The sequence below is a fragment of the Suncus etruscus genome, chromosome 9 (genome assembly GCF_024139225.1).
Source record: "Suncus etruscus isolate mSunEtr1 chromosome 9, mSunEtr1.pri.cur, whole genome shotgun sequence".
NCBI classification, from domain to species: domain Eukaryota; kingdom Metazoa; phylum Chordata; class Mammalia; order Eulipotyphla; family Soricidae; genus Suncus; species Suncus etruscus.
The window spans coordinates 54,805,475-54,824,814 of record NC_064856.1 but is presented as its reverse complement, the minus strand read 5'-3'; the positions used below and the strand labels follow the sequence as shown (position 1 = coordinate 54,824,814).

Sequence of the window (19,340 nt, the reverse complement as noted above, 5' to 3'; positions counted from 1 at the left end):
AATTATTAATAACATATTTGATTTATAATAGCCTTTGGCCATATGAATTCTAGTTAACATCTCTATAAAAATCCTAGCTCTATCTGAAAGACATCTAGAGCATCATGCAATTTAAAGATAACATTTCTTTGTTTATTAAATCAAAGTTTTTCTCTTGAACATACTTATATATAGAATGTCACTTTCAGAGATCAAAGAAATGTATAATTCTGAGCAAAATATTTATACACTTGCACAAATATTTGCCTCAAAAATTATAACAAATATTTTCCAACATATATTTAACAGCTACTTTTGATAAATAAAGTATTTTTTATTAATTTTGTCACATTCTTTTGATTTTCATATTGAACACAAATTTGCTAAGGGGGTAATATTAGCATGTCACTCAGGGGTTGTACTGAGTGGTGCTCTTAAATTTTATTCATAAGAGACTTAATAATCTAATAAATTACTTTCCATTCAACACTTTTTTAGCAAAAATATTTTGTACTCGTTCTTGGAGCTGCTTTGTTCTGATCCCATAAATTACAGGGTTAAGGGCAGGAGGAATAACTACATAGAGATTAGCAAGCAAAATATGAATATATTGGGGGATGTTATGACCAAAGCGATGAGTGAGGAAAGAAAAAAGAGCAGGGCCAAAGAATGCTAAAATGACACAAATATGGGAGCTACAGGTATTTAAGGCCTTTAAGCGAGCATCTCGGGAAGGGATATGGAAAACAGTATATAAGATCCTAGCATAGGAAATAATGATAAGAAGTACATCCAGAAACAATATGCAAATATTTCCAAGTCCAAAGTAAACATTGACATTAATGCTGGCACAAGCTAACCGTGCCACTCCCATGTGCTCACAATAGGTATGAGGGATTATTCTATGCCCACAGTAAGGCAGCCTGAGGAGGAGAAAAACAATAGGGGCAATCATGCAAAAACTTCTTAGAACTACTACCATAGCAATTAAACCAATAACCCTGTTCGTAAGAATCATGCTATACCGGAGTGGGTTGCAAATTGCTACATAACGATCAAAGCCCATGGCAAGAAGCACAATGCTCTCCATTACTGTAAAAAAGTGGATGAAAAAAACTTGAGCAACGCAGCATCCAAAGCACAACTCTTGAAGGCCGAACCAGAAGATTCCTAACATTTTGGGAATGGTAGCAGTAGATAGACTCAGGTCAATTATTGACAACATGGCCAGAAAGTAGAACATGGGTTGGTGAAGGCTATGTTCAGTTCGAATAACAAATAGAATAATAGCATTTCCCACCAGAGCAATCAAATACACAAGACAGAAAGGAAAACCAAGCCAGATTTGTGCAACTTCCAATCCTGGAATCCCCAGTAACAGAAATGAAGAAGGGTGAAATTCAGTAACATTGGTGGAAGACATTCTTGAGCAGGCTGATGGTAGCATGCAATTTAAAAGTTGATTCTGGTTCCCATTGCAAATCATTCAAGTAGGTAAAAATCTAAAAAACAAATTAAAAGGTCTTTAAATTGTAGATATTGATATTAAAATGACATTTTATTCCCAAGTTTTACATTTTATAAACTTATTATCACTTTTTATTTGCAAAATATGTGAAAGTCATAGATGCCAGAAACGATCTTTCTTAAAATTAAGGAGTTAGACTAAATAAATGCACATATCCATCTTCTCAATAAATACTACTATAATGTTTAATAATAATATACACATGTAATATACATACATGTATAAATTAACTATTTGAATATTAAATAATAAAATGATAACCAACAAATAAATAGTTGCTTTCAATTTATTAATATATTTTTATATAATTTGCATATTTAATCTTATTTAGTTCTATAATTCTATGTCAGACAGCTGCTGGTACCTGACCTATGTAAGAAAAAGGTGTCAATTAGCTATCTAAATTCCATTTGAAAAAGTTATTAAGTCATATTTAAAGTTATTATGCTGAAACCTACATTTGAAAATTTGATGAAGTACAGAAGTAGGAAGAAATTAAGTGAGAGATGGGGAGAATAAAAAAGTTATGAAAAATCTTGAAATAGTCAAAATTATGTAAGAATTCATTTGAAAGATACTAGCTATAATCTATTAATATGTTTTTGAAACATATGTTGGCTATCATTATCTGACTAGGAAATATATAAGAGAGGTTCATTTAAATAGAATTGACAATCTAGATTTAAAACACTAGGATCTAAATATTTAGGTATCCCAAAAAGGAATTTTTTTTTTGGTTTTTGGGCTACACGTGGTGACTCTCAGGGGTTACTCCTGACTATGCACTCAGAAATCACTCCTAGCTTGAGGGGACCATATAGGACACTGGGGGGATCGAACCACAGTCTGTCTTAGGTCAGTGCATGCGAGGTAAACGCCCTACCACTTGCACCACCGCTCTGGCCTCCCTAAAAGGAATTTAATGTGTTAAATAAATGTGCAGTTTCCTAACCTACCCATGCCCAATAATTCTTTGTGAGGAGTCAAAGATATTACTGAAAAATTATTATTTAATTTATATATAACTTCTTATCACAGATATAATTTATTATTATAAAATATTAAAATTAGAAAAAGAGAGAATATAGCAAAATGTGAGGTTTCTATTCGAAAGGTATTCAGTGTCCTCTCCTGTGAAATCAGGTCAGGATGTGTTTTCCTTCTGGAATTGATATGTGACAATTTACATAGAGTTATACTGCCATTCTACTATCAGGAATGACTATATCCCACAAAAGTTTATTTATTTATTTATTTATTTATCAGATATGCTATAGATATTTATCTAGTGGCCAAGTGTGAAGGCTTGATTTTTTGTTTCCCGGTAAGGCTAGATGATGATGATGATGTTATTGATCCCTCCCAAGTGGAACTCAGGATGTCCTATTACTCTCTCAGTGATACTTAGCCATCCAGACAGTGCTAGAACTATACCCAGTGATACTTTGTGATCTAAAGTTAAATTTACAAGATCTCAGGAGACCATTGAGATCAAACTCAGTATTGTTGTGGATTGAAGCCCTTAAATGTTACCCTGGTTTCCAGGCAAAATTACTACACAGCTACTCATTTAATTACAAATAATATTAATTTTAATCTCTTAACTATTATAGCTAACCTGCTGGCCTTATGACAGCCATCATAAAATGAGGTAATAAAGTTCAAAATTAGTTAAAATATGAAGCATAAGGAGAGAGAGCTTGTAAAAAATTATAGGCTTGAGCCAGATACTACTAGGATTAAGGCACCTACTATGCATATGCTGATCAGTTTTTCTCCTTTAATGAGTACCACCAGGAGCAGCCCCACTCTCAAATGCAAAGCCTAGAGTAATTCTTGAGAAAAAAATAGATGTGCATACCTTCCAAACGAAACAAAGCAACAAAGAAAGTTAGTAATTTTAGGAAAAAAATATCAGAAAATATATGTATATATATCGTGGGTATATATATATATAAGGATATTCAATCTTGCTTTCTCTAAATTTCTTGTTTAGTCACACACATCATCAAGGCAGTATATGTAGGAACATAATTAAAAGCAAAGTGCTTAATGGTAATTTAATTTAGAATGGAATTTTTATCAGTTCTTTGTGTTCTAGGACCTCAGATACAATGCTTCATATTTGGTTTCACTACATATTTGTGGGTTTTTTTTTTTCAGAAATAAGCATAATATTACCTACCTCAACTATTATTGATTGGAATATATATGGCTTAAATATTTTAGATACCCAGAAGATATTTTTCCAGCTTTTCCCCATTTTAGTCTTTATAAATTTCCCCAAACCACTAATCTTCTGTTTTTCTTTTTTTACTCTATTATAATTCTCCAGGTATTAACTCAATTTCTGCTAATCCATACACAAAGCGTGCTTTGTATAGTCTGTCTAATCATAAGTACTTACCAAGTTATCTGCTTTCTGTCCTAGAGTTACTTAACTACTATGAATTCAGTTATTAAAAAATACTTTGCAGTCATGTGAAACATATAGTTTAGAGGTTAGAACCGAGCTCAGCACTCTTAAGGTGTTAATTAAGATGATGTGTTTATATGTATATGTGTGTGCATACATATGTGTATTTAAGGAGTTGATTTGTAATAGAATTCCCAGTTGCTAAAGTCTGAGGCAGTAAAATGAAAACAAACTGCATTTCCCTTTGGTCACTGAACCACTTAAAAAGAACTCTAGGGGAAATCCCAGTGAACCTTGCTGTCTGCTACATCGTCAGTTTCAAGTCCTTTTTATAAGTCTCACATATCACAGCTGATCTTTTTTTCTATTCCCTTCTGCCAGGAGTAACCCCTGAGTGCTGCCGGGTGTGACCCCCCAAAAAAATTCTATTCCCTTCTTTCTAATCTCTCTTTAAGAACATAAATTTTGGGGGCTATTCATTTGTATTTGGTTGGACATCTGTGAAGCTAGTAGTTGTGGTAAAATAAACATAACATAAAAAATCTTATATTTGGGGCCAGAGAGATAGCATGAAGGTAAGGTGTTTGCCTTGCATGCAGCAGGTCGGTGGTTCAAATCCCTTCATCCCATATGGTCCCCTGAGCCAGCCAGGAGCGATTTCTGAGTGTAGAGCCAGGAATAGCTCCTGAACACTGCCCAGTGTGACCCAAAAACCAAAAAAAAAAAATCTTATATTTGAATTATTTAGAATTTTGTTATTCAGTAAAAATTTATTTACAATATTATGTCACTATAGCCACTGTAGCCACTATCTCTCCAAAAGGAAACTCTGTAGCCATTAAACCAGTATTCCCAAATATTCCCTTCATTCAGCCCCTTGAAAATATTAGCTTTCTCTGAAAATTATCTTAATGAATATTCTATTTTATATAAATAAAAATTAAATGCATGTCATTTTTTAAGATTACCTTCTTCCAGTTGACATATGTTTCTAAGATACATTCATTTTGCAACATCAGAGCTTAATTATTTTTATGGCTAAACAATATTTTATTTTATGTTTGTACTATTTTTATTGTTTTAAGTTTCTTTAACTTTAATATTTTAAGCACCGTAATTTGTAATACTATTAAGCTAATTTTCTAGGTATATAATATTTAAACACCACACCCACCACAAGAGTATCAGTGTCACTCAGCAATTTTCACAGGTCCCCTCCTTTCCACTCACTACCTTGGAACACTCAGGTCTAATGGCTAACTCTTAGGAACTGTTCTATTGACCACTTCTATTTCCTTTCTATGTTTTATAAAACTATTTTACATATAAAAAGACAACTCTGCATTTATTTCTTTCCCTCCAACTCATTTATTTTCACATGATAACCTCTACTTCTGTCCACGTGGCAATTAATTTACAGCAAAATAATCAGGAACAAAAACAGAGAAGAAAGTCTACAAAAACGCTATGAAAAAACTGATTAGATACATACAATACAATCATATTGGTCGAGCATCTCATACCATGCACAAAAAGAAATCCAAGTGGAATAAAGATCTCATGTTAAACCCAAATCCATAAAATATATAAAAGGAAACTCACTTATATTGGCATCGATGATGTTCTGAGCAATTTGACTCCAAGAACAAGGAGAATAAAAGCAGAAATAAATAAGGTTACATAAAACTAATAATTTTCTCAATGTTAAAGAAAATATTGCTAAAATAAAAAGACACCTCACTAAGTAGAAAGAAGTATTTGAACACAAGATATCTGGCAAATGGCTATTATTTATGATACATAAAGCACCAAATTAAATAATATGAACATTAAAAATACCCATAAAAATGGGGAGAAGAACAGAGCGATGGTAGCAGTAGGGCATTTGCCTTGCATGTGGCTGACCCAGGACGAACCATGGTCCCATCCTGTGGCATCCCATATAATCCCCCAAGCCAGGACTAATTTCTGAGCACATAGCCAGGAGTAACCCCTAAGCGTCCACCAGGTGTGGCCCAAAATTAAAAAAGAAATATAAAAAATGGGGAGAAAAACGAAACCTGTTTCAAGATAAGGGAAAGTAAAGTTTTTTTTTTTTTTGGGGGGGGGGAGGAATGTCAGAGCCGGCAGTACTCAGGGTCTACTCCGGGCTCTATGCTCAGAAATCGCTTCTGCCAGGCTCGGGGGACCATATGGGATGCCGGGATTCAAATCACGGTCCTGCATGCAAGGCAAATGCCTTACCTCCATGCTATCTCTCTGGCCCCAATGGGAAAGTAAAGTATTGAAAAAATAGAGAGAAAACAGAAAGAAAAACCAAAAATATAAAATGGAGGAGAAGAAAAAAGAAAAAAGAAAAAGTTCAGTAGCAAGTATATTTGTGAAAATTATTGTATCTCTAATAAAGTCATTAATTACAATAGCAGAAGGTTTAGTAAGCTCTTTTTTTAGATATGAGATGAAAAGTACAATAAAAATGGTGTGAGTGGCAGTTGTTTGCATAAGCACAGCAAAATATGGGAAAATATAAAGGGAAAACTTGGCCTAAAAGAAGGTGATCTTACCCAGGAAGTATCCTGGCATAAAACCAACTCAGGCTCCAGGCATACTAAGTTGTCTAAACCCAAAGTCTTTCTCAGTATTCCCAGTAAAATCTCTTCACAATCACGGTTGTTGCTGTTAGATTTCTGTAGTTAGAGATCCTGGTTTCTATACAGATCCTATGTTGAAATCAGGGTGACGAGGAGCATCTTCTGGCTTCATCTCACCATTAAGTGACAATGCAGAAAACTACTGCCCTGAAAGCAGGTTATTGTTGTTACCAAGTCATCAGGGTGTCATATAAACCCACGCTGGAGTAAGTTGATGCCAGGACAGCTGTAGGCTCTTCCCTGGTAGAAGTCTGATTTCTGATGCTGGTATAGAAAACCATGCTGTTTCCATAGATGGGGTCAAGGTTCAGGGGTGAATGGTTAATGTCCTATTTTATGAAGCCTAAGACTAGACACTATGACAAGTGTTCAGGGTATAAAGCTCCACTGCAATGTAAAATGTATGTGTTCCTATATCTATTAGATAAGAATTTGTTTGCACACATAAGATTTTCCCATTTTAATGTGCCTATGCAAAAAGTAACAATGCCACATGGTACTACTATTGCATATTGGGGTAAAAATAATAAGCAAAACAATCCCTATAACCTGGTTCTAACATGAACTCAGAACGTTAGAGAAACTAACACTAGAGAAACTAACTACTAGAATTTCTTACTAAATAGATCCAAACAAATGGGGAAAATTGCCGTTACAAAAGAAGATAGACATAAGGGTACCTATTAAGGAAATACATCTAAAGAAATAGTCAAAGGAGATATACCGTATTTTCCGGTGTATAAGACAACTGGGTGTATAAGATGACCTCCTAATTTTGCAGTTAAAACATAGGTTTAGGCCTATATTTGCTGTATCAGACAGAACGTTCCTGTGCTGCAAGTGTATGTACCACAGTGAGCCAATCACAACAAGCAAAGGTTCCAAGGTTATACTGTAATAGACTTCCTCTCTGACTCTGACCAATCTGAGCAGGCTTTTTACAGTGTAGATTTAGGTCCAGAACATTGTCTAATTTGCACGCATAAAAAGCCTGCTTGGATTGGCTGAGTTAGAGGCAGTCTGAGCAGCCTTGCAGTGATTGGTGCAGGATTGAGTTGGAAAATTCGTTTCGTGGCAATATTCAATTTTTGTTTTGCAGCATATGCTGCATAATGTTGCAAATCAGCCCCTTGAAGAGGTTGACTGATGGAGGGATGGAGGATGAGGACTTTCTCCTCCAGCTCGGACCACACTTCTGTTACCCTGTTCAGTCGGGAGTTCTGAGGTGAATGTGGCAGGACGAAAGCCAACAGGCACTCAGGCTTCCGAAGAAAACAGCTCTTTATTCCATGAAAAGGCTGAAGCCAAAAGGCCTAAGAATATGCCCAGGACAAAAAGCCTCTTGCCTTCCACAGACCCTTGATTTTATGCCCCAGAATCAGGCACCACCCAACGGTGGGATCAGGTACCACCCAATGGTGGGAGCAGAATCAGGTACCACCCTCGGGTGGGAGCAGAATGCCAGGTCACACCCTAGGGTAGGGCACAGGATCAGTAACATAATAATCCCATTAAAATGTTTACATACAGAACAATTACCCCGTTTGTTTTTAGTAAACAAACAATGTTGTCTACAATTATTAAAGGAAACACTAGTCAATAATAAAAGAGCTGCTGTTTGCATAAGTGCATCACAGGAAAATGTAAAGAAAAACTTCTAACCTAAACACAGGGAGTCTAAAACCAGAAACATGTATCAAGGAATCGACTACAATCTCCTAAGAAGATAAACCTACGACATAAGATACTACAAGATCCTGAGAAGATAAATCTATGAAATCTAAATCCTTCGAAGAGATTCCAGAAAGGTTGTGTAGCAGGCGAGAAGAAGCACCTTTTCTTTATTTGTTGCTGTTATTGTTGGGTTTTTGGGTCACACCTGGCAGCGCTCTGGAGTTACTCCTGGCTCCACACTCAGAAATTGCTCCTGGCAGATACTGGGATTCGAACCAATGACTTTCTGCATGAAAGGCAAACACCCTATCTCCATGCTATTTCTCTAGACCCATTTTCCATTCAAGTCCAGGTAGACCAGAAAGCCCATCTTTGAGGGCATTGAATTATGCCCTTATTTTGGAGGAAGAAGTATATATATATATATATATATATATATATATATATATATATATATATATATACCCTGCACAGTGGGGGGCCACTGCAATGATGATCAGTAGGCTTCTGAACTTAATCCAAGTTCTTAATCCAGGCTTAAGTCCATATGATGTTCGAAATTGATGTACCAATACGGTCAATTATTTATAGATGGGAGCTTAAGTCACAAACCAAAACAAAATGTGTAAGGCAGAGATCCTCTCTGTGTAAACAAACAACTTGAGGGCCCATCCAAAATGAATGGAACCTCCTATAAACCTAGTATTTTGCCTGTGATGCGCCCACACAAAAAACCATGAGAACAAATAAAAATATCATTTAGGAAATTATAGACAACACTATCTAACCCACTAACCTAAAGTCAAGAAAGCAAAACCCTAATGTAATACAACATCAATTCCTAAGATTAAAAACTAACATAGAAAAACATTAATTACAATAGTCAAAAGAAGTGTATTACCAAATATAAATTCAAATAGTTACAATTATAAGAAAAATACAAAAGGTGAAATTTCTACAGAGTCCAATACCCATCTGTAAAGATGATGTTTCAACATTTTTCGGGATATACTCGGCGTATAAGACGACTCTTGATTTTCGGTTGACTTTTTTTTTGTTTCAAAAGTTGTCTTATACACCGGAAAATACGGTACATGTCCTCTTTAAGTCTATTGAAATAGTCTGGGGAGAGGGATAAAATCTGGAGCACAACTTCAGCTTGTGATTTGGTCTTGTGGAGTCCAAAATAATGGCTCCCGCAGTCACATCTCAGGAAATGTCCTTGAGCTTGGAGTTTCTTAGAAAACAAATCTCACTCATCTATGGGTTTTAAGAAAATTAAAGACATTTCTGCAATAATTCTCAGAGACAAAAAGAGGAGAGCTGGAAGGTCCAGCTCATAACATGAAGCTCACCACAAAGAGTGATGAGTGCAGTTACAGAAATATCTACATTGAGAACTCTCATAACAATGTGAATGAATGAATGAAGTAGAAAGCCTATCTAGAGTACAGGCGGGGGTGGGATGGGGAAGAGGGAGATTTCGGACATTGGTGATGGGAATGTTGCACTGGTGAAGGGGGGTGTTCTTTACATGACTGAAACCCAACTACAATCATGTTTGTAATTAATAAAGATATTAATAAAAAAACAAAAAACAAATCTGGTAGCAAGCAACAGTCCACAATAAGGAGAAATGGGAGAAAAGGGGCCACTGGAGCAAATTAGCAGCAGTGGCAGCTTCTTCTCAGGCTGGGAATCTATGTTTTCACTTTGGGAGTGATTGGCAGTTGGCTGGAGTGGGAGGAATGTTCCACTCCTGAGGAGTTAAGAACTGAGGGTAATAATTATGATGCTTAAATAAATATTTTATTTTAAAAAAGAACTGAGGATAAAAAGGGTTAAGTGGAGAGGGGAATAACAGATGGAGGTTGATAGAGTGAAGGGCTAGAAAATAATTTGTGAGGGGGTAAGCGAAGGGGTGAAGGAGGGGTTTTATATAGCAGGGGGAAAGACAGTATACAGCATAGACAGACATTATGTATATCACAGATAGACATTAGACAGACATTGAGGTGGCCAATAATAACTTATGTGCACACATGGACAGACACTGAGGATAGTTCCATGAATTGCAATTGAAAAGCTGACCCAGGTGAAATGGGTCAGAACTCTTAAAAATTATAAAGCCAACAAGTCAGGTGTAAAGGTTTTTTTCTTTTCTAGGCCTATCATGATTGGTGAGGAAAAACTTTACTAAATAAAAGCTTCATGAGTTAAATTGTGTATAGAGTATTCTTAAAAACAATCACAATTTTCAAGTTTAAAGAGCTAAGTGATTATTGCAATGAGCACTGTAAGAAGAGTATATGATGAAATATTGTCTAGAGGGTCTTGAGCATCCAGGTTCCTTTCAGAAAAGCAATCTAAAATCATGAGCATTATGTTATAATGGTAAACTACCTACAATTGAAAATAGATTACAATAACGTATCAAAAGGTTTGCACACCTATGTTCATTGCAGTGCTTAGTACAATAGTTAAAATATAGAAATAACCAAAATGCCCAGCTATGAATGAATGAATCAAGAAGTTGTAGTATAAATATACAGTAAAATAATATGAAGCTCTAAGAACAAGCAGAATTATTCAAATAATTGTTTTGGCTATAATCTTTATTATAATAGTAATTTTATATATACTTTTTATGACTTTAAATACTTTATGAATAACATGCTTCATATTCAGAGTATAATTATGTTTTCAATAAACATATATGTAAAATAGCTAGAATTATATATATTTAGGTATGTTTACTTATCTTTTGTGTATATCTTCCTATACACATTTCTTATTCATATTTAGATATATATCTTTTTAATTAAATTTTGAGAGTTCTTTGTTTTCAAAAATAAATTCTTTTGGGTTGGAGAGAGCACAGCAGTAGGGCATTTGCCTTGCAAATGGCTGACCCAGAAAGGACCCAGGTTCAATTCCCAGCATCCCATATGGTCTCCCAAGCCTGCCAGGGTGATTTTTCTGAGCATGGAGTATCCCCTGAGCACCGCCAGGTGTGGCTACAAAAAAAAAACAACAAAAGATAAATACCTCATATAAAATTTATGAAATTCATGTTCATATTTGAACTGGGCCAGCCCCATACTCACTCTTTTCTCAAATGAAATTAAAACCTGAACCATAAAAGATCATGGGTACATAAGCCAGGCAGCAGAAAGCTGGACATCTTGGGAAAAGAAGGTGGGCCATGGCCCAGCCTCATCATTGATCCTCTATGATTTTCTTCAGGGACATCAACCTGACCAAAATTCAGGTATACTGTTTCTGGGTCTGATATCACCAGAACTTCTTGGAGCAAGTGAGAACACCCTCTCCCCTATCTCCCTTCTTCCAGGAACCCTGGCATCTGTAACCATACCCATTAATACAGTTGCCATGTTTGAACTGGGCCAACTCCATAGAGTCACTCTTTTTTTGAATGAGATTGAAATGGTACTGTGAAAGATCATGGGTAAATTGGCCCACTTGGCAGAAAGCTAGAATCTCAGAAGAGGATGGGCCACACCCCAACCCTGCCAAAGACATGCCTGCTGCCTCAATCACCTATAATTGTAATTTTCCCAATGGCATTGCCTTATCACTGAGCCTTTAATATTCCCTTTGTGGATCCCATCCTGACTAAACTGAGGTATGCAGGTTCTAGAGCTAATATCACCAGGGCTTCTTTGTAGAAGAAAGCTGAGTACATGCCCCTAAACTTTGGAGTATCAGTAAAAATGCTGTGAATCTCTGATAACTTATAGGAACACAACAATTTAACAGAATGGACAACTAACAAGAAGAGCTTTTTATGAGGCTAGAGTGGTGGCACTAGTGGTAAGGCATCTGTCTTGCATGCACTAGCCTCGGACAGACCACGGTTTGATCCCCCAGGGTTCCATATGGTCCCCCAAGTCAGGAGCAATTTCTGAGTGCATAGCCAGGAGTTATCACTGAGCATCACCGGGTGTGGCCCAAAACCAAAAAAAAAAAAAAAAGCTTATTAAAATTTCTCCCATTGTATTAATGACTTCATTGGATATACAGTAATTTTCACAAATGTGCTTATTGTGATTCTTTTTTTATTTTAGCTTGAGTATCTTTTGTTTTGCAGAAGATTTTTAAATTGTAGTACTATTCTTTTTCTTTTTGTTCTTCTCTCCCTCTTTATTATTCTTTTCTTTCAATAACTGCTTTAACTTATCTGGAAACAAATGCATTATGATCAAATATGTGATGCATTTTCTTTTAATAAATTTTAAAAAATGAAAAAATGATAAAAATATTTTTATTATGGTTTACTTTTCAAATTTATTAGTAGGTTAGCCTCAACTGAAAAAAATTTACTTAATGAAGTATCAATAATTGTTGAATAGTCTTGCTATTGTCCTAGTTATTGAATCTTTTGTTATCATAAACACTAATATGGGCCAGAGTGGTGGCACAGTGGGAGTTTGCCTTGCTCACAGCTGATCTAGGATGGACCCTGGGGTCCCATATGGTCCTCCAAGCCAGGAACAATTTCTGAGTACAGACCCAGGAGTAACCCCTCAGTGTCACTGGGTGTGCCCCCCCAAAAAACACAAAACCCACTAATATGACCAATTATTTTTGTCATGTACTATATACATCTAAATACTTGTTTTTAGGCCATTGATACATTTAATGTTTCAAATGATTATGCTATAAAATAAATATCGACATTCCCTTTGTATATTGATACACATTTTTGTACTTTATATGACACATGGCATATTAAGAACTTTGTGTTAATCTATATATTACAATAAAGAAAATAAGAATTTTAAAACATTAAAAAATCTGACTAGCTAGCAATCTATCTTTAAAAAATGCTGACAACACGCTCTCTAATTTGCCTTGTCCTGACACCATAGATCACAGGATTAAGGGCTGGCGGAACAACTACATATAGATTGGCCAATAATATATGAATATATTGGGGAACATTATGGCCAAAACGATGTGTCAAGAAAGAGAAAAATGCTGGTGTGAAAAAGGCTAAGATAACAGCAATGTGGGAGCCACACGTGTTTATAGCTTTAAACCGGGCTTCCCAAGAGGGGAGGCAAAAGACAGCATAAAGAATCCTGATATAGGAAAGAACAATGAGAAGGACATCCAATAGTAAAAGAGAAATGTTGCCCAGACCAAACAAAATATTTGCTTTGATGCTGGCACATGCCAGTCTGGCAATTCCCATGTGCTCACAATAAGTATGAGGAATTACATGATTCCCACAGTAAGGCAGTCTCAGGAGTAGTACCACCAGTGGAAGTACCATGTACAAACTCCGCAGAATGGAAACACATGCAATGATGATGATGACTTTGTTAGTGAGAATCATGGTGTACCGAAGGGGTTTACAAATGGCAACATAACGGTCAAATGCCATTGAAACCAACACAATACTCTCCATGGCAGTAAAGAAGTGTATGAAGAACATCTGAGAAAGGCAGCCTCCAAAGGAGATGTTCCCAAGTTGGAACCAGAATATACCAAGCATTTTGGGGATGGTGGCTGTAGACAAGCCTAGATCAATGGAGTCCAACATAGCCAGGAAGTAGTACATGGGCTCATGGAGGCTCTGTTCATTCTGAATCACTAAGAGGATAACTGCATTCCCCATGACAGCCACAACATATACAAAGAAAAAAGGAAATCCAATCCAGACATGCATATGTTCTAGTCCTGGGATGCCCAGTAAAAGGAATGAAGAGGGATAGAACTCAGTGTCATTAGGCAGAAACATTCTTTTTGTCGCAATTGGCTGCTATTACCACGAGATACAACTACTGACTTCCCATTAGGGGCAGTTATTTCACTTCTTCTTTTTCCCAGATTTCCTGGAAATAAAAAAGCAAAGTAGCATATTAATTTTGTTCACATACAGAATAGAATTAAATCGACATTTTGGTAAAGGATTCTAGATAATACCTTAAAAAATACTTTAAAATTCCTTAGACTTTTTATCATGCTTTAACATTTGGAACTTATATTTTGGGGTACACCTGGAGGTACTTAGAGAGTATTCCTGGATCTTCACTCAGGGATCACTCCGAACAGGTCTCTGGACTGCGATGCTGCATAGAGAATACAGGTCACTATTTGCAAGGCAAGTTCCCTACTATCTCTCTGGTCCTATTATTGCACTATTAATTAGAACAAGAATTATTTTATGTTATAGGTGTATTAACTAAAATATAATCCCAATCATATTATAATAGAAAAATTTATCAAATCAACATATTTTATTATTGGGCTTTATGTATTTTTAAATTAAGTAAAACAGCAAATATCTTGCATGTGCAAGGCCCAGAATTAAATCTTTTGCATCACAAACCTCTCCAAATATCACCTGAAATGACTTTTTTGATACTAAACACCTGGACTTCTTATCAGTAAAGGTTAATTTATCTCTCACTTTTTGGTATCCTCTCCCACTGTGACACAGTGGAAATTTTCTGTAAATTATATTTATCAAAGAGTTTTTCTTTTTTGGTATTTCAAAATACAAAATATAAAGTTCAGAGGTGTCCTTCATACAATAATCCATCATTTATTTGTCTTCTACCAACAATGATTAGGAAATTGGAACAAAGTTGGTTAGAAATTTTCTAGAAGAATGCCATTCCTAAAATGAATACAATTATTAAAAATTAAAAATTGTATTGACAGTAATATCTCATAAATTTGCACAGAGTGTTATAGATGAAGAAGTTATTCTAAATATAGTGACATAAATAACACACATAGTATAATTTAGTTCAACTCTTTATCATCCATAATATTACATACCAATGATAAAAAATAAAATTTATTTAAAAAGTCATGGAGGAATCAGTTCGTATAAGACACTGAAAACATTTTCAAAGACAAAATTTTTTATCTGATAAAAAGCAAAGACAAACTAAAAGAATAGTGGTCAGTAAATCAGTCAGTAAGAAAGTAATTTTCTATCCTTTGAATGTCTTTGCCTAAAAATTTAATATATTTCTTCATAGCAAGTTACTTAATTCTCTAGTATCCTAGTTAATTTTTCTTTTAAAATTAATGTTTTGTTATAGTTTAGGTTGCATGATTGCAGTAGTGTTACTGTTTACAGTTCTGATGTATAGTTGTCTTAGGCCCCATATCAAGTGCTCAGACCCTTTTTGTTTCTTTCCATCTACCTTATCATCTTTTCATTCACCTCCTTACCTGATATTTTTAGTTCTGTAATTGAAAGTCAAAGATTTATCATTTATTGTAAATTCCTTTGTTTTGTGTCTCTAAACCCACAAAAATTGTGATCATGCATCATTTGTCTGATTTTGCTAAACTGCATGATTCCCATTTTTATGGTTTATAGTATTTTATTATATATACATATATATATATATATATAATGTGTGTATGTACTCCTTTCCCCATCCTCTGTTAATGTACCTCTGTGCAGTTTTCATATCCTGGCTACTGTACTAAGTGCTGCAATGTGCATGCATACCTATAAGTTATTTAAAATAATTTTTGGGTCACACCTGGCAGTGTTTAGGAATTCTTGTTCTCTGCTTAGGGCTTATTCCTGGTTGTACTCGCATACATATATTTATATATACATATATATTCAATTAATGTTTTTATGTTTGAAAGGAGAAGGTCCCAAGAAGTAGAATTCCTTGGTCATATGTAATCCTATTAATACATTGTTTGGAAAAATACTTATATAGTTTTTCATAATGGTCTACACAGACAAAATTCCCATGAATAGTGAAAGAAAGATACCTTTTCACCTCATTTCTGTCAACACTCATTGTTTATAGTCCTTTTAATATTTATATTCTCATTGGTATGAAATTATATTTCATATTTTATTTGCATGTCCATGATAATAATTAACAATACAACTTTTTATATGTCTATTATCTGTTATAATGTCCTCTTCAGGGAAGATGACATATCTACTCAAATTCTGATGAGACTTTCAGTTATGTGTGTATGTTAAGCATCATAAGTGATTTATATATTTTAATATTTATATATTTTGATATTATCCTTTATTTGATGTACATTGTACAAAATTAATGATACTCCACTCAGTTGAGTATCTTCTAATTTTACTAGAATTTCTTTTATAATTTGGAAACCTTTCTGATTAATTATCTATAAGATTATAAATGACAGATCCTTAAACTTAAAAATGACTGCATCAAAACACTTAGCGGTTATTTCTGGCTCTGCATTCAGAAATCGCTTCTGACAGGTACGGGGGATGATATGAGATGCAAGGATTCAAACCACCATTTGTCCTGAATAGGCTGCATGCAAGGCAAATGCCTTACTGCTGTCCTATCTCTCTGGCCCCCAACCATTCAATTATTTAAACAAATATTTACATATCATCTCTCATTTGACTCCCTAAATCTAAAAGGAATGAAAAATTATATGCTTTTATGATCAGCCATTTGCTTCCTTAATGGATCATCATCCCACATTTCTTGTTGGTCAGTCTCATCTGAACTGAAATACCATGTTTCCATTCCTAAATAACAAGCACTAAAAGATATTAAGTACATTTGCATTTTCATCTTTGTCTAATCTACCAACCATGTCATACAGCATTATTTCCTTCCTCAGATGCTTCATCAGTTATGTCCTGGATTCCACTTTACAAAATTAATTTTTCTTCAAGATTGCTTTATTCAGAAATTTCCAGATTTAAAACTATTCTTCATCTCTCCTAAATATGACCCTGTGATGAAAAATTGAGAAAACTTATGTTATCCTTATTGATAAGCACTTCACTTTCATAAACAAGGAATGAAACATTTGTGAAATAGTACTGGACAACTGAGACACCTCCATCCACATAAGCCTCTATATTTTGTTTTTCATGTGAATTTTAGAAGTTATAATGCCCATTTAGGGAAAAGTTTATCTCAGTAGAATATTCATATGATTCTAAAGCCTTCATCTTCTTTGAACATCTTCTTCCACTTTTCCTTCTTATCTCTAAAATATTTTAGCAAAACTCTTTGCCCATCACTCTTGTTATTTTTTCACAATTCAATCTAATAATGGTTTGACTTACCTCAACTGTTAAGTTGTAGTACACCATCTCATTGTAGTACATCATTTATTAAGTTGAAAAGAAAGCATTTATAATCTACTTGTAACTCCTTCCCTTGGGATGGGGACTAATGAGATCATAGGAACAAAATGCAGCTAATAGACTCTAGAGAATGATTCTTCTCAAATACTTCTCATAACTACTGCCGCATATAAGTTTAACTCTATCTCGTTACTTCTTGTACATAAAAAGCATATTACCCAACACTAATGGATTATGTTTGATTTATCCTATTTAGTACATTAATAGAATCAATTGTTAAGTTAATATGATTTTCCTGCGTGCTCAAGACATTGTTCTTTCCACCACCACCCTCCCTGCTTCAATTCTGTTTCTATCTTTCTTTTTTTCTTACATATACAGGATATTAATAAAACATGTATTCCTTGAATAAATGTTGTAATATATATATATATATATATATATATATATATATATACACACACAATGACATGTTTTTCAGGACTAAGAAAGAACAGAATAATGCAGTTTGCCTCAACATAGGTGGGATCTGAGATATCATGCTGAATACAGTTATTCAAAAGAAAAGGAAGAGATACAAAATAATATCTCTAATGTGTGGAACTTAAATGTGTACAGCAAGGTTGTAAAAAGGGGCAAAGGCAACACAATGTGATAACTGATTAACATAACTGAGTTTGGGAATTATTGAAAGGGGAAAGTGTTGGGCTACTTGGGAAAAGACACACAGGTAATGGGTGTGGTATTGAATTTATACACATGGAGAACAATCACTAATCATATTGTAAATCACAGATTCTCAATCAGTAAAATGTTTTTTAACTGACTTTTTATGGAAATTACACTTTAGATATAAAAGTTATGCAGTAGGGGCCAAATTGATAATACAGTGTGTAGGGTACTTGCCTTGACTATGGACATGGTTATTCCACATCCAACATTCAATTTTTGGCATCTCATATGATCCTCTGAGCACCATCAGAAGTGATTCCTGACTGAAGATGCCAAGAGTAACCTTTGGGAACAGTCATGTTGCTTTTCACACAAAAAAGATATGCACTAGGAATTGGAGAAATAGTATAGCAGATAAGAGGCTTGCCTTTCCCATGGATGACCTAGGTTTAATCCCCAGCATCCTCTATAGTCCTCCAAGCCCACCAGGTGCGATACCTGAGTACAAAGCCTGGATTAAGTCCTATTAAGCCCTAAGCACCATTATGTGGTGCACACTTGCAAACAAAGTTTATGCAATAAAAATACTCAATACTCAATGTATATAATATTACTACTAATAAAACATAATAATAATGCAAGTAGGCAATCAATAAGAAATATATTCAGTATATAATGCCTGGGTTCTTTAGTATATATATATATATATATATATATATATATATATATATATATATATGAATACCCATGAATTATATACCTATTTCTCTTTGAGAAATTTTATTCATATGTATTAAGAATCTGAATTACAATATAAAATTTAAAACATAAATGCGCATACTTTGGTAAAATTTTTACCTTATTTAACCATTATTCTTTGACATTCAATGAGTATATTTATTATGATTGCTTTGAGTTATGAACTTGATAGTATTAATTAATAGGTTTCCCCCCAATTAATAGGTTTTTAAAGAATCTTTCTGGGATTTTGTTTTATAATTTGTGATAGAAAAATATTACTCTATCTTTTTATTGCACTTGTTTTTGCTTCTATTTAGGTGAAACAGCTGAGTGCAAACTATGCCAGTTCCCTAAGATGTCTCTCTTTTTGACCAAATTTCTAGATTGCTAGAGGTCATACCGAGTAATTAAAGTATAAAAAATGCATTTAGAAATCCGCGAAAGTACACCGGCCCAGTGGGGCTCAGCTGTGAAAGACTGTGAGTGTGACCTGTCTATGTCTGTCTACTGTCCTCTTGCGTGAAACTCTTGCAAGTGGGGCAAAAAGAGCCTCCAGAAACCTCGCTCGCCCAG

At 34.7% G+C, this 19,340-nt stretch overlaps 2 protein-coding genes across 2 annotated transcripts; both read right to left on the bottom strand.

The window, feature by feature from the left end:
* Nucleotides 1-451: 451 nt before the first annotated feature.
* LOC126018496 (olfactory receptor 52E8-like) lies at nt 452-1,402 on the bottom strand. Its single transcript, XM_049780630.1, has one exon. The coding sequence runs from the start codon at nt 1,400-1,402 to the stop codon at nt 452-454; it is 951 nt and encodes a 316-aa protein (XP_049636587.1).
* Nucleotides 1,403-13,088: 11,686 nt separating this feature from the next.
* Nucleotides 13,089-14,018, bottom strand: LOC126018327 (olfactory receptor 52E8). Its single transcript, XM_049780481.1, has one exon. The coding sequence runs from the start codon at nt 14,013-14,015 to the stop codon at nt 13,089-13,091; it is 927 nt and encodes a 308-aa protein (XP_049636438.1). The 5' UTR covers nt 14,016-14,018.
* Between the last annotated feature and the right edge of the window lie 5,322 nt (nt 14,019-19,340).

Excerpts from the sequence above, each read along its gene's own strand:
- LOC126018496 (XM_049780630.1), bottom strand. The coding sequence starts at position 1,402 with ATGTCTTCCACCAATGTTACTGAATTTCACCCTTCTTCATTTCTGTTA.
- LOC126018327 (XM_049780481.1), bottom strand. The coding sequence starts at position 14,015 with ATGTTTCTGCCTAATGACACTGAGTTCTATCCCTCTTCATTCCTTTTA.